At 32.9% G+C, this 15,674-nt stretch overlaps 1 protein-coding gene and 2 pseudogenes across 1 annotated transcript; 2 read left to right on the plus strand and 1 right to left on the minus strand.

The window, feature by feature from the left end:
- Positions 1–1,720: 1,720 nt before the first annotated feature.
- LOC145579576 (peroxisomal membrane protein PMP22-like) lies at positions 1,721–5,541 on the minus strand. Its single transcript, XM_081636815.1, has 7 exons — positions 5,234–5,541; positions 4,976–5,074; positions 3,847–3,948; positions 3,141–3,216; positions 2,519–2,589; positions 2,337–2,422; positions 1,721–2,218 (listed from the first exon to the last, which is right to left on the minus strand). Exons 1-7 carry the CDS (start codon positions 5,306–5,308, stop codon positions 2,167–2,169), a joined length of 561 nt encoding a protein of 186 aa, XP_081492941.1. The 5' UTR covers positions 5,309–5,541; the 3' UTR covers positions 1,721–2,166.
- Positions 5,542–10,299: 4,758 nt separating this feature from the next.
- On the plus strand, positions 10,300–11,841 carry LOC145579577 (putative F-box protein At4g22030 pseudogene; annotated as a pseudogene).
- A 2,031-nt stretch (positions 11,842–13,872) lies between these two features.
- On the plus strand, positions 13,873–15,120 carry LOC145579578 (putative F-box protein At4g22030 pseudogene; annotated as a pseudogene).
- Positions 15,121–15,674: the final 554 nt, after the last annotated feature.

The following is a 15,674-nucleotide window of genomic DNA, read 5'->3' on the forward strand; positions in this document are numbered from 1 at the left end:
ATTACTTACTTTTTAACTTTTCCATACAATATTCTCTACTTTTTATTATCCTCATACAACATTCTTCACTTTTTATCTTTTTTCATACAATATTCCTCTACTTTTTCCATCCTCCTTAAAAACCGTACTTTTTAGAGTTATTTGCTTGTAATTATAGGACGGAGGGAGTAGAATGTAATTATGTCACCAACTTTAAAATTCAACTAAGATAAACTAAAGGCCAAAGGTGTATAAATACGAATATACCATATAAAAATTTTACGCTCTTTCTCAATAGGATTGACTTATGCGGCTTTTAAGCATGAAATGTGAATTCGACACCTTGACATCCTCGGCTATGCATGCCCAAACCCCCTCCTCATCCTTTTTGCTCACCTACTAAACATTCTCCGTACAAAAAGTAAAACTCCTTTTTACTTCAACTGTATTTTCATACTTTTACATGTTTTTTTTTTAAAAAAAAAAAGAAGAAAAAAAGAAAAAAATTACATGTTTTAAAACCGATCTTTTACAACTTACAAGTTGGTAATGTAAAGTCCTATCCACTTGAAAAAAATTTATCACAGGAATTAGGCAGCTCAATCTCATTATTACCTCTATATTCTTCCTTCGTCACATACTCATATCGCTATTAACCTTGCATTACTCACATACTTGTATATTATTTATAAGATGTTTAAATGAATATTTTTAACTAAAGATATTGATGGTCAAAATTATTTTATGTAATAATACGAGGAATCTTAATCGGAGAGACTATTTGGTAGTCCCTAATCACAAATCAACTTGAGTCATCTGAACACGGAAAAGTTTTGTAACTGCATAGTACTAGGAAAAAACTTCTGAACTCTATCTCAACATTTTCTATGTCAAAATTGTAAATCATGTTATCACGTGAACGTCATGTTCAATGCCAAAGTTAAATCGGTTTAAGGTAGGACGGTTTGAGGTTCTATTACTTCATACACGCTGAATGAATACGATTGTATAAAATAAGATGCCACCTTATAAGATAATTATAAATGTAGATTTCCCTCTTATATTATCTAGACTAGATTACAATTTTTTGAGCCGTAAATATAAGGGGGCTTGACTCAAGGTCGGATTTGGCTCGAATTAAAGAGCTAATCGTGAGTCATCCTTGGTTCATCTAAAAAGCTTGTTACGACTTAACGAGTAACATACTTGATACTTCACCTTTGTATGCTTTTTTCATACATAGTGTGATTTTTAACATAAAATTAGCTATTGCATATTTACATGTGGGTCTTGGACTCTTGGGACAAAAATTAGTATTTTAGGGTTTGTTCCGATTTATTGAAAATAACTGAACTGAACTGATTGGAGCCGAGCTGAGCTGAACTAAACTAAACCGAATAGAGCTAAATGAATTGTTTAAGATAGAAGGAAATTAGGAACTGAACTGAACTAAATGGAACTGAGCTGAACTGAAATTAAGCTGAACAAAAGAGGCCCTAAGTAGGGCATTTGGGTCCAGAGCACAAAATAAAGAATTTGAGCTTTGGGCCCAACTCAGTGCCAAGTTTGATTAAGCCTGGCGTCAATAGCTCGAGCCAAGACCAATTTTACAAGCTTGGTGAGGTTCTAATTCGAGCCATATCTCAGCTTGGTTAGTCAAGATTCCTATATGGGACCATTCTGTAGGAATATTCTAAGAAGGAAAACGAGGCAAACAAAAGACGATAGATGGATCATTGAATACAAACAATAAGCATATTACTACAATACCATTATATCAATTCCACCTTTCGTGAATCGTGATGATAACAAGATGAAAGACAAACTTCAGGGGAAGCTCTACCAACTATAAGCAAAAATGCTTTGTTGTTGGGAAAACTAGCCCTTTTTTGCAGAAGTTGCATAAAGATGTCTGAATCATCTCTAGGTTTAATTTAGCAATCACCTACGAAGACAATAGGCTTTGCAAGAGACTCCGAGAAGATTTATTGATTTACATTGTACATTTCAAAGGATCTAGCTAGTCGAAACAATGAATTTTAACTTCAAATCTAACCATCTGCGCCATGCTGACATAATGTAAAAATAGTATAATAGGATATCACTGATTCCACTTGCATTGAACATTCAATGCGGTAGTAGGCTCTAGTGATTAGTGATGAGTTGGATACGTACGCTTTTGTTTGGTCAAGCTTTGGCAAGAAGCATAGACCTTGCTCGTAAGTTCAAAAATATTCCCCTGAGAAGTTCAAAGAAAATAGAGAGCTCATATGTATCAGATTTCATTTTATGTTCCATATATACATATATAGACGCACGCAGCATAATTGGGAAAGACAAGAATATAATATCATTACCAGCCAAAAGCAATCATGCTCTGGAAAATCACCCGTAAATGCAGAGGCACATACTGGTGGTTAATCCACCCAAAAACGGGCCAAAACTGAGCCAACCATCAAATGGAGAATATTAGATCAGATAATAAGTCAGAATGTCACATTAAATAAATATAGAGTTCAGACAAATAATTGTGTATTACCGTCCATGCTGTCAACTGCACTGACGGATAATCTTTCCTAATTCTGCTTCTGACCTGGGTCCATGGTCTTCCTGCAATTTACAAATTGATAAAAGTCGTTCAATTCGAATAGTTAAATAAGATTAGTCAACTAACAACTGATACTTTCAAACACAGATCCTCAACATATGAGATACAACTGTACAATTAGTATCATGACTATCATCACAGTTGAGAGAAGTGGAGATGGCCATTAGACTATGTTAGCAGATTCTCCATAACATTGTGTGATGTCCAGGATTTTGAAGGTTTAGGACTGTAAATCCAGTATGCACAATATTCATAAAGCTATTCAAGCTGAGTGGTCAGCAATCAACACGTGTTATATGCAAATGGTGATATATAACTGCCATGATCATATTACACACATCACTACCAGTCCATAAAGTACATGATCATGCATGATTCCGCAAACTGAATGATACCAGAAGGGCAGAAGAAAGAAAAATACTCCCCTTAGCAGTTTTACCAAGTTGCTGGTTTTAGAGAGCATGTAAAAATGAGGAAATGGATCTCAATGCATAATGCACTCAGTTTTCCATTGCAGAGAAAAATTGCACACAATAAACTGAGATCAACTTACTCTCCACGATCCATCCATAATACATCATAAAGAGCATGTTGTTCAATGGGGAAACTGTCAATTGCTCAACAACAACCTGAAACATATAGAATATAGATTATATGAGCATTTTATTTTACTCATTTTCCTCTTCCAGTTTCAATAGAAAACATAGTAGGGAATCAAAAACAGAAGTAATATTGCTGATTTAACGATGGCTTGAATTTCACCATTTCCTTCTCTCAACCTGAAGTCCTGAACCACCCACCCCAAACATGTTAAAAGCATGTAAAGATGATTTTGGTAAACAGACTTGACCTCAATTGATGAAACGCTACATACTCCACATGATTATGACAAACAATCAGTTTGACATGAACTTGGCAACAATTAAACATGTGTTTGCGCTAATATCTGAAATTTTCCATTCGCTGGTCAATAAGGCCAAGCCTAAGGATGATAATATTACCCAGTACCCACACTAGCCAGCTTGTGTTGGATACAGAAAAGTGTCCACACATCAGATACATACAAATTTTAAATTGAATTTGTGTTTTTTTCATCTAGAAAGAATTCCTCAAGTCCAGAGTCATGCTTGATGATCAAGCACTTGACATTGGTGCTTGAGATAAAACGAAAAGTCTGATTAATACATTGATAACAGTAGTTTATAAACTTCTATTGCCTTTTTACCCAGTTCGGATAAATGAGAATGTCATACTGATACCTTCTTAGCCACTGTCTTTGGATCCTTCTTCCCTTTGAAAACCTTATCAAGCATGAGGTGAAAGAAATGCCCAAACGGTCCAAGATAAGCGAATCCTAAAAGCTGCATCGAGCCCACATAGGTTGGTAAATGGAAACAAGTAACAGAATTACAACAAATTGAATCACACGCATAATAACAAGATACTACGTATCTTCAATATAGATTGTCTATGCTCATTCTAATTGAATGCCATATTGCATACTGACATAATCCATTTCAGTTATCCACTAAAGGGTCTTCTATGTTAATTCCGATTCGAGGTAGCATAGTGTAGATAATAGCCATCTTCTTTAAAGGTCATTATTGTTAATTCTAATTTGAAGTAAAGTTGGTAAATGGAAACAAGTAACAGATTTTAAAACGAATTGAATCATACACATAATTACTACAAGATGCTCCCTATGCTCATTCTTATTGAAAAGATTAAATGACATATTGCATACGCCGTTCCAGTTATATTTTAATGTTTTTCCTGATTTGAAGTAGCACAGTGTATAAATTAGCAATCTTCTTAAAAGGTTGTCATTTTTTATTCTAGTTTGAAGTAGATTAGTGTGTATAGCAGCAGCAAAGATCCAGATACTAAGTCAAATCCCTCTCCAAACACCCATCAGAAAGCTATGAGCTCGTCGAGCCACTAATTTAGTCAGGCCGACAACGAGTTCAAACTAATTAACATTAGATAAGCCACATAACTGCACACTCTAAAAGCCCCTTATAATCTTCAATCTACTTTTATATTTTGACTTTCAAAATTCCACAAATCAAATTTTCTTGATTATCAAGCTAAACAAAAAGAACATGATTATAGTCAATTTGCTGCAATCTTGAATATTCACACACACACTAAGCCTAAAGTTAGACTGAAGTTTGAACAGTTGAGAATTCATCATTCATTGCGTCATAATTTAAGCAAAAAAGGGGGCAAACATTAAAAAGTCAACTACATATATCAATTAAAAATTGGAATTTGAGATCAATTCAAAATTAAACCAGCTGATCAAAAGAAAATCAAAATCCCAGAAATAATAGATTAATGGGTAGTCAAAAACTAAATCTACAATACCCAAAAGTACAAAATTTATACCACTTTAAGCAAAAGACGTCGAATTTGAAGCTTTTGAATACCAGAAAGCTTCTGAGAAACTATGTCACTAATTGCTGATAAAACCCCAGCTGTAATTGCCTGAAATTATCATCAAAATAACATTCAACAACAAAATTAACCCATAAAATTGTAAAATAAAAAATAATCAAACAGACAAACAAGAAAATTAACCCATAAATTGAACAAATAAATTGAAAAACAAAATACCCAGATTGCAAAATTTGAGGGAAAAATTACCTTAGTTCTTAAGGGGTGGCGCTGAAGCTGGGATAAATAACGTTGTAAACCTTTCTTTGCAATATTGCCAGTCATTTTTATTTATTTATTTTTATTTTTTTTGGAAATTTTTTTTGAAGTTTATGATTGATTAAGATGAATGAAAAATTTCTCAGTAAGCAGTAGTAGTTGTTCAACTGTCTTGAATTATTGTTTTAGATTTATGTATTGGTTTTTTGGGCATAAACATGGGCCCACGTTCAATAAATTCCCTCCTGATTGCTGAGTGAAATTTTAATGGTTGAGTTGTCTCTAACTCTCCATTAATGGTTGAGTTATACGAAGTACTCCGTATTTCCCAATTTTATAGGTACCCGTATTCCCGTTAGAGCATTCACAATGAATAGCTGCATACGAAGTACTCGTATTGTGTAACTTTGGGTTGTCAGACTTGCCATATGGCTCCAATCATCATTCTCAAACTAAATTAATTTAAGCTATAATAATAATCATTAAGTATCAATTTACAATATCTCATACTCCCTCCGTCCCCAAATGATAGTCCCTTATGACCTATTTTTAGTCCCAAATTGATAGTCCCATTTGCTTTTTTCAAGTACCATTAATATCAATTTTTTTTATCAAAATTTCCTCCAATTACAACAATATTTGTGCAAATTTAACTTTCCCATGTAAATTTTGTTTTTCAATGTACTTTTATTACTTTCTCTCTCTACTATTTTACATACCCAATGTAAATTTATATTTTCAATGTACTTTTACTACTTTTATTTAAGTTTCTTAATTCCCGTGATTTTTGCTCATAAGGGACTATCATTTGGGGACGGAGGGAGTATATTATTTAACTTTCCTAATATAAAAATTTTAAATAAATAAATAATTTAATCATCCAAAATGGACAATACATGCTTTGGCCTTTGGGTGTAGTAACACTACATAGCTTTGTAGAGCTAATTTTACCAAAGGTATAACACTTGTAGCTCCACCCACTTTTGGGATTAAGGCTTTGATTGATTGATTGATTGATTGATTGATAACACTTGTAGCTCCACAATGGTGAGCTACTAGCTCGAACTATTTAAAAATTGCAAACAATGACCTCTCCACAACCGTTGCTAATAATTAATACACTAGCTTTTGCATAGAGTTTTTTTTTTTTTTTTTTTGAATAATTATACTAAATAGATGGTGTATATTGTATCAATTTACGCAAATTGCATTCAATTTTGTAGTTTATTCAATATCTTTAAGGTGAAATTACACATACACTCCCATTTAATCTAAAATCCTTTTTAATTCTCAATTATCTACTCACCACAATCAACTTATTGGTCATTCTCAATCAACTTTAAGTAAGCAACTATTTACTAAACACTTTTATACAATCAACTATTCTTTCCATCCCTAATTTTTTGCCCCATAACAAAATTGTAGGTCAACTTTAAAATATTTAGCCATAAAATACCGTTAATCTATATGATATAATATAGTCATCTCATGTGGGATCTTGCTGAATATGTCTCATTGTATATTTTATTTATATTTAGTTTTCATAATTTTTACATGTATGAAAATGTAGATAAAATTGTTTTAAAATGCGTCTTAGGGTATGTTCTCTTTAACTTAACTTCAGTTCAATTCAGTTCAGTTCAGTTCCTAATTTCCTTCTTTCATAAACAATTTAGTTCAGTTCAGCTCCAATCAGCTCATTTTAGTTCAGTTCAATTCAGCTCAGTTCAGTAAATTAGAACAGGCCCTTAGTTACCGTAAAAAGTCAAATAGAGTAAAGTATTAGGGGACAAAGGGAGTGATAATAATTTAATACTAATATTAATACAACATCTAGAAAAAATAGTTAATACAATTAGCTTTAGCTTTCAAATTTTCACCAAAACGACCACAATCTTCTGCAATGAGACCCTTAACACATTTAATATTGGAAAAATTGACAGAAATAATCTGAACTATATATTCACTATCTTCTCATTTTAATCCGAACTAATTTTTAACTTAGAATAAACCAAAGTATAGGGGGTAGTTGCTCATATTAGTCTGAGTAGCTTAGTAACCTGCTAAACAGGTTAAATAACTCGTGTGGGGCCCACTTTTGTTTTTCTCCTCTACCGTTCATTTTTGTAACCTTTTACTTCTTCAAAATCACCATCTTCTACTACTCTATTTCATCTTCCTCTGGTCACTAAGACTTCATCTTTTTGTTCCTCCTTCCAAAATTAAATAATGTCTACTAGTGCAAACTCATTTAGCCACTCATCTATCTCAAATTTCTCAACTCATTCATTAAAATTATGGCTTAATGTGAATTGTCACAAGGATATTCTAGCAAATCTTAGGTAGTCAATAATGGATGAGTACATACTGGGAATCAATAATGGACGTGGGAACTTCCCACCAAATGTTTTTTTTTTTTTTCAATTTTAATTATTTTTTGACATGAATTTGAATTTAAAGATGTGGTTTTTTTTTGTTTTGTTTTGTTTTGTTTTGTTTTTTTTTTTTTTTTTTTTTTATTATTGAATTGTATTGTATGTTATTTTGTTAGTCTGAAAATCGCAATTATTTCATATGGGAGGAAGAGTTTATGCGAGATAAATTGAGGGAAAAACAAAAAATCATTGACGAGCTTGTAATTGAAACTTTATGGTAAAGGGGGAATCATCAAGAAGCTGAAGCGAAAGAACAAATAAATTGAGCAAGAATTGGTGGAACTTAAAGCTACAGCTTGGGGGGGAGAAACGAATGTTCGCCTCGTCTCGCCTCTACACTCCAATAACATGAGTTGCAATTGAATTTTAATGAAATATTAGAAGCAATGACATAATTGTAATCAAGAAGTGAAAAAAAAAATTGGAAATTTACAAAATTTGAAGACGAACTATCATACATGCGAAATTGTTTTTTTGATGAAGGCACTTCCATAGAGGAAACCCCAAACTTTAGAAAAGACATGAAAGTGGTGTTATGTATAGTTTCGGTGATTAGATAAGTTGGGGTTTGTTCTCTTTAGCTTAATTTCAATTCACTTCATCTCCAATCAGTTTAATTCCTAATTTCCTTCTCTCATAAAATGTTCATTTTAACTCTATTCAGTTCAGTTCAATTCAGCTCCAATCAGTTCAATTTCTAATTTTCTTCTTTTATAAAATATTCATTTTAGCTCTATACAGTTCAGTTCAGTTCATCTCCAATTAGTTCAGTTTAGTTTATTTTAGTTCAGATTAATTCAATAAATCAGAACAGGCCCTTAGAAGGAGAAGATGCAATTAAAAAAATTAAAAGTGGGGCCCACATATTTAATTTAACATGTTTAGTAGGTTGCTAACTTGCTTAAACTAATATGAGCAACTACCCCCTATACTTTGGTTCATTCTAAGTTAAAGAATAATTTGGATTAAAATGAGAAGATGGTCAATAGTTTGGATTATTTTTGTTAATTTTTCCTGTAATATTTATTATTGAACTGAATGCAATTAGTGTTCAATAAATGACAGCAAGAGATGTACTCATAAATGTACTATCCTCTATGTTTTACTACTCTTAATTAACATATTTAATATTTGAATTATTTTTATAATTTTTCTAATTAATTTACAAAGTTCAGTTTTTATTAATACTGAAATTAAAAAATAATTTATAAAGTAACTATAAAAAATATAAAAGAATTAAATTTTAAAAGTAAGGAAAAATATTTATAATTAATTTTAACATAAAAATAAATCAATTATCATACAATAAAAAAAAAAATAGTATGATGGTAGTCGTTTTAAGGATGACTACCATAAATTTTATTTATTTTTCTATAATTTTTAGTACATCAATAACCCCACTTATCTCTTATTCATATTCAGTCAAAATGTAACACTTAAAAACGGAGGGATTATTATATTTATCTCTTTCACTTAACTTTGGGTCCTAATTCAAGAGATTTAAGGGAAATTTTCAGATACATATAAATGAGGTAATAAGTAAATTTGTATTTAATCTGACGGATGATTTTATAGTGGTCGTTTGAAAAATGACTATCATATTATTTTAATGATATATAATATGATCGGTTTATTTTTTCATGTTATAAAATGACCACAATTACTCTTATAATATCTACAATGCAAATATAAATTTTGAAAATTTTAATTCAACATAAAATAAATAATTTTTAAGAAACTATAAAATAAGAATAAAAATTACATAAATGAAACTAAAAATTTGGTAAATCAAAAAAAGTTGATAATACTATTTAATACCATTAATAATAAAGTAATATAATTTTTCTCAAAATAAAATAAAATAAAGTAATATAATTAATTACTTGGAATATGTAAATTATGAACTATATAATCATTAAAACGTTATGATAGTCATATTTCAAAAGACTAATGTAAAATTTTCATAATTTGACCGGATGTCTCAAAGATATAAATTACGGAATACCACTTGAGTCATTACGAAGTACCGTAATTGAGAAAGCGCTAGTAACCAAAAATTCATGTATAAAGTTGATTTATACTTATACAAGTACTGTTTTATGTTTTTTCTAATAAGACAAACACAGGTTAAGGATAAATACTCCATACGTAGTACTCCGTATCCCGTATGAGCACTCCTAGCAACGTAAGGGATTGTAATATTGTCGGGAGTCACATATTAAAAATATTGCAGCAGTACTGATCTGAATTTTTCACGCATGCACATCGTCAGATTTCGTGACCCAAATTTAATTTGCAAGTTAGGAAAAGTATTTATTCCAAGTAGTAATAAAAATCCAACAAAAAAACAAACCAAAGAATGAATAGGTCCATTCAATGGGCTTAATGAGTCAAACCTAAATGCCTTGTACGTTATTGGTCAACATTGTCAAACCAACGGTGTTCTCTTACCAACTTGCATGCATATATATAAGATAACGCCTCTTAACATGAAAAATCCATCTACAAACTCACATTTCTTCTCCTCTTATCACAACATACAAGAGACCCAAGTTCATAAAAATATTTTCATACTACATTTTATTCATCTCTTATACACTACTCCTCCATAAATACATGTTTATGGCTACATTGCAATCTTCATCAATATTGGCTTCAAGGCCTATTATTGGATCAGACCATGTTACACATTCTTTAATTCGTTCTATGGCTCCTAGCCTCCAAATTAGATCTGCCTTATCAACTCCTAAATTACCGAACAGTAAGGTTTTAAAAGAGTTGTCCTTGAAAAATACCACCTTCTTAAAGAAAAACACAAAAATAAACCTACCATTGGAGAACACAACTAGTCCTCAAGATGAAGTTAGTCGTGAGGATAGTGCAACGTTGGAAACCGTTAAGTTACATGTAATTTTGGAGGCTGTATTAGATAGGATAGAGATGCACCAAAATATAGGTGACCAACGTGATAATTGGAACACCTTGTTGTTAAACTCCCTTAACATGATCACCCTAACCGCGGCCACCATGGCCGGCATGGCAGGGTTCTCCGGTGAGCCTATCTTGGGGTTAAACGTAGCTTCAACCCTACTCTTTGCCGCAGGAACTGGCATTCTTTTGATAATGAACAAGATACAACCTTCTCAACTAGTTGAGGAGCAAAGGAACGCGGTGAGGTTGCTTAAGCAGCTTCGAACCAAGATCCAAACCATTCTTTCTCTTCAATCACCAACTCATGAAGACGTGGAGGATGCCATGGAGAAGGTGTTAGCCTTGGATAGAGCATACCCTCTTCCTCTTCTAGGCGCGATGCTAGAAAAGTTCCCCAACACATTCAAGCCAGCCATGTGGTGGCCTTCAAAGAAATCCATGACTCAAGAAAATGGCAATGATAGTAGTACAAAACAAAACTTGTTTGACAAGAAAGAGGGAATAGTGAATAATGGATGGACAAAGGAGTTGGAGGAGGAAATGAAACTAATTGCCGGAGTTATAGATAAGAGGGATACCGAAGATTATGTTAGACTAGGGAGCAAAGCATTGAAGTTTAACAAAACCCTTGCCATGTCCGGCCCAATCCTTATGGGGATTGCCACCATAGGGTCAGCTTTCGCGGGGCATGGTGGCCCATGGGGAGGACTTGTAGCGGGTGTTGCAGGGTCCTTAGCTAGTGTGGTGAACTCCATAGAGCATGGTGGACAAGTAGGGATGGTATATGAGATGTATAGGAATTGTGCTGGAACTTTTAACTTGTTAGAAGAGAAAATTGAGTCCACTTTACAAGAGATAGATCTAGGAAAAAGAGAAAATGGTGAGTTGTTCGAGATGAAGGTGGCTTTACATTTGGGAAGGAGCTTGTCCGAGCTTAGAGATTTTGCGGCAGCTACAAGCTCCTCTGGTTCATGTACAAGCGAGCTAGGGAGTCCCAAAGGCGAATTTGCTAGCAAGCTCATTTAAATTTCTATTGCAGTTTAATTAACTGTGTATATATAGCTAGCTACACAGCATAGTTTGATGATCATGTAGTGTATATAGAACTAGTTGATCAAGTGTTTAGCTAGCTTAGATAGGATCGAGATATTTATTCATTCTTTCATTGATTTATTAAGTTACGTTGTACACTATTGTATAGGCTGTACAATGAACTTTTACCAATTTTGTTTTACTTGGTAAAACATCAAAATTAATTTGTAGTTCATTCTTCGAATAATCTTGTAACCTACAAAGGTTTAAGTTAAAAGCATTGCAATAATAATACATTCTTTGATTTTAAATTCTTTTTTTCTTGTGTAAAGTGTAAGACCATCACCCTTTTATAATTAGGAACCTAAATTTTAAACAATAATTTCATTCCTTACTCATTCATGATAAAATTTAAATCAAAATATGATGTGAAAGATAATATACATTATAATACTCCGTATGGTACTACCAAATAAGCTCTTCACGCGACGAGCCTATGCTACGTACAAATAAATACTCCACATATATACTACATACAGAGTATGATTAAATATTTATAATTACACGGAAAAATAGAGGCCATATATATTAGAGCAAGCTTGACAGTATTGTTTTGTACAAGTAATTCATAAGAAAATTGCACCTTTTGTTAAAGCTTGCATGATAGCGTGAAAAGTGTAGTAACAAATACAGTATTATTGATCTAAAACATCTTAAAATATTGGAATATGTCATTGTCACTTTGAAAGGCTTAAAACAATGACAGGGAAATAAAGGAATGATAAATGATTAAAATATAATGGAGCCCCAAAAAAGTTAAAGTTTAAAATTTGACTAATGAGATATGATTCGCAAATTCTTTATTTATGTTTAGTTGTTTTGCCACTTAAAATGTTTGTACTCCGTAATATTGAAGTAATATAAGGAGTCTAAGGACTACACATCTCGTATACTTAACTGGTGAAATTTTGATCATGGAGTATATTTAACGGAGTCCACCATTAAATAAAAGAATTACAATCAACAAAATTCAACACTTTGCAAATCCAATTAAATCGATCTCGAAGCGATGGAGCGAGATCCAAAATTGATATAGTATATAAACATATTCCTAAGCCTGTAATCAAAAGCCTTTGAGTAAGTCTTTTAACATGATATTAGAGTAAACATGACACATAGGCAAAGGTTTAAATCTTAGATCATCCACGTCACCTTTCAAAGTGGCATTTATTTAATTTTGCGCTGGGTACGAAGAGCCCCAAAGCCGCTTCCTCATAAACTTGCTTCAAACTCAACGACTCTCGTGTGATCAAGAGGACGTAATAGAGTATATACTTAACATATTTCTAGGCCTTAACCGTTAGCTTAAGCTTTAAAATAATATTACCTTAATTGGCCTCCCACATCTAAAAAAGTCTAGCATGCACATTGATGTTACCTAAATTGTTTTAATTAATTGTGTTAATATAATGAAAATTGATCGAGAATCCTTATAGCTTAATATAATTATGTTCATATTCCTTGTCGTTTTTATTAAAGATAAGGTAAAAGCCTACATCAATCAGGAGATCGAGAGGAGAAATTCTTTTTAAAATAAGCTTAGTGAGAATTTAAGGGAGTCGTTGATAGATAATTGTTACATGGTATCGCGGGTGGGCCAAATGTGTTGGCTAAAGGATGGTGTTAAGCCATCAACCTTTTATATGTTTGATGTGGCACTTTTCCATTAGTTGAATGACTTGAATCTTGAATCTTGCATCAAGCTACATGGCATTCTATATGCTCATGCTACTAAAGCACTATCATGTAGGGGGCATGTACGTCAACTATATAGACCTAATTAAAGAAGTAAAGAACAGTTCAAAGTGCATGTTCTAAATTTTACTACGGAGTACATTAACATTGAACAAACCACATCTCTACAATTCTACAAAGATTATAATCCGTAATAGTTGAATATTAGATCATGAAAAAGTCTTTACACTTTACCCTAGAATTTAGTTTTGACGACCAAGTCAATAATTAATTTTATATTAAACTAGTCAAGATCCTCATATTTGACTAAGCTTCATTCCTATTTTTTATAGTTTTGTTCATTAGTTAGTTGTATAAATAATTAACAACCCCAACTAATTAATCTTCAATCATATTCGCCATTCATCAACAAATTAAACAACCAAAAAAACACAGAGAAAACCAAGATTAATATTCAATTTTAAGATCTTTTTAAACATGATTTCTTTACAAACATCCGCAAAAACTTTTGTTCCATCAAACAAATTCACCATAAAAAATGCAATTATTGGTCCTAAATACCTTAAATACCCAAAAATAACAGTCCCAAAACTACCAAATCAAGCTCAAAAACAAATATTCATCGATGATTTTAACAAGCTTACAAACCTCTCTTCAAAAGAAGCTGAACCAATCACCATCACAACGACGAAAAACACGAAAGAAGCCATCAAATTATATACAATCTTAGAAGCTATTTGTGATAGAATAGAAATGCATCAAAACATCGGTAACCAACGTGAGAATTGGAACTCATTGTTGTTAAATTCGGTTAACATGATCACCTTAACCGCGGTTACAATGGCCGGTCTAGCCGAGGCTAGTGGGCCTAATGGGTTAGGGTTAAAGGTGTCTTCAGCCTTACTCTTTGCTGCAGGCACCGGTATACTTTTGATAATGAACAAGATTCAACCATCTCAGTTGGTAGAAGAGCAAAGAAACGCGGTAAGGTTGTTCAAGAGGCTTCAAAACAACATCCAAACTACTCTTTCTATTCGAACACCAACTCAGGAAGACGTCGAGGAGGCCATGGAGAAGGTGTTAGCCTTGGATAGAGCGTACCCATTGCCTCTCCTAGGCGCCATGCTCGATAAGTACCCCGAGAGTTTAGAGCCTGCTATATGGTGGCCGTCTAAGAAACAATCAACTTCATCACTAAAACATAATTCTTCCAAAGGCAATGATGAGCAGAATGGATGGACTAGGGAATTGGAGGATGATATACGAGAAATCGTAGGCGTGACAAAGAACAAGGATGTTGAGGATTATGTTAGGTTAGGTAACAAGGCGTTGAAGTTGAGCAAAATGTTAGCTGTCTCGGGTCCACTTTTGACCGGTGTTGCAGCCGTGGGAGCTGCTTGTTTAGGCCATGGTGGACCGTGGGGAGGGATCGTGGCGGGTGTAGCGGGGTCTATGGCTGTTGCAGTGAATACTATAGAGCATGGAGGGCAAGTAGGAATGGTGTTTGAGATGTACAGAAATTGTGCTGGTTTTTTTAAGCTCTTGGAAGAAAATGTAGAGTCTACCTTAGAAGAAGGGGACTTACAAAAGAGAGAAAATGGTGAAGTTTTCGAGTTGAAGATGGCTTTGCATTTGGGTCGGAGCTTGTCTGAACTCCGAGAATTTGCCGATAAATCAAGAAGAAATGGAGGTTCTGTTGATGAGTTTGCTAGCAAGCTCTTCTAGTCTTTCTAGTCACCATGCATGCAATGGACATATATAGCTAGTAGCGTAGTAGTAAAATTGTAATTAAGAATTAATTCTTTCATTCTTTTATTTGTAAAAAGGTTAAATTGAAATTAATTGTAAATTAACATGACATTCTAAATCACTTCTACATAATTAGATGCAAAGATTTTAGCCATCACACTTTAATTTTAAAAGTTGAATTTGGACGTAGATGTATGTGATTATGTGGATACTAGTGTAAAATTGCACATTCAAATTCGTAATTTGAAATTTCTTCAAACCATGTTGCATTGTTACGAGAAGCCAATGATTGAATCTACAATTAAACTAAAACAAACGTTAGTAGGCTGTTTGATTTTGTTATTGGAAATTCTGTATAAAAATCTCGAATGTTAATGCACATGCACATATATTATGGAGCTATTCCATAATATACTCCCCCGTTTTATAATAATCGTAATATTTTAATCGACACATATGTCAATGCACAACTTTAACCATTAATATTTCTAATTACGTAGTACTCCGTATATATTATCAAGAAGTATAAA

Source organism: Chenopodium album, chromosome 14, assembly GCF_948465745.1.
Source record: "Chenopodium album chromosome 14, dcCheAlbu1.1, whole genome shotgun sequence".
Taxonomy (NCBI): Eukaryota; Viridiplantae; Streptophyta; class Magnoliopsida; order Caryophyllales; family Amaranthaceae; genus Chenopodium; species Chenopodium album.

Coding starts and splice junctions, on each gene's coding strand:
- LOC145579576 (XM_081636815.1), bottom strand. CDS start 5,308: ATGACTGGCAATATTGCAAAGAAAGGTTTACAACGTTATTTATCCCAG. Junction 3,217..3,846: donor CAAAGACAGTGGCTAAGAAG/GTATCAGTATGA, acceptor TATATGTTTCAG/GTTGTTGTTGAGCAATTGAC. Junction 2,219..2,336: donor AGCATGATTGCTTTTGGCTG/GTAATGATATTA, acceptor TGAACTTCTCAG/GGGAATATTTTTGAACTTAC.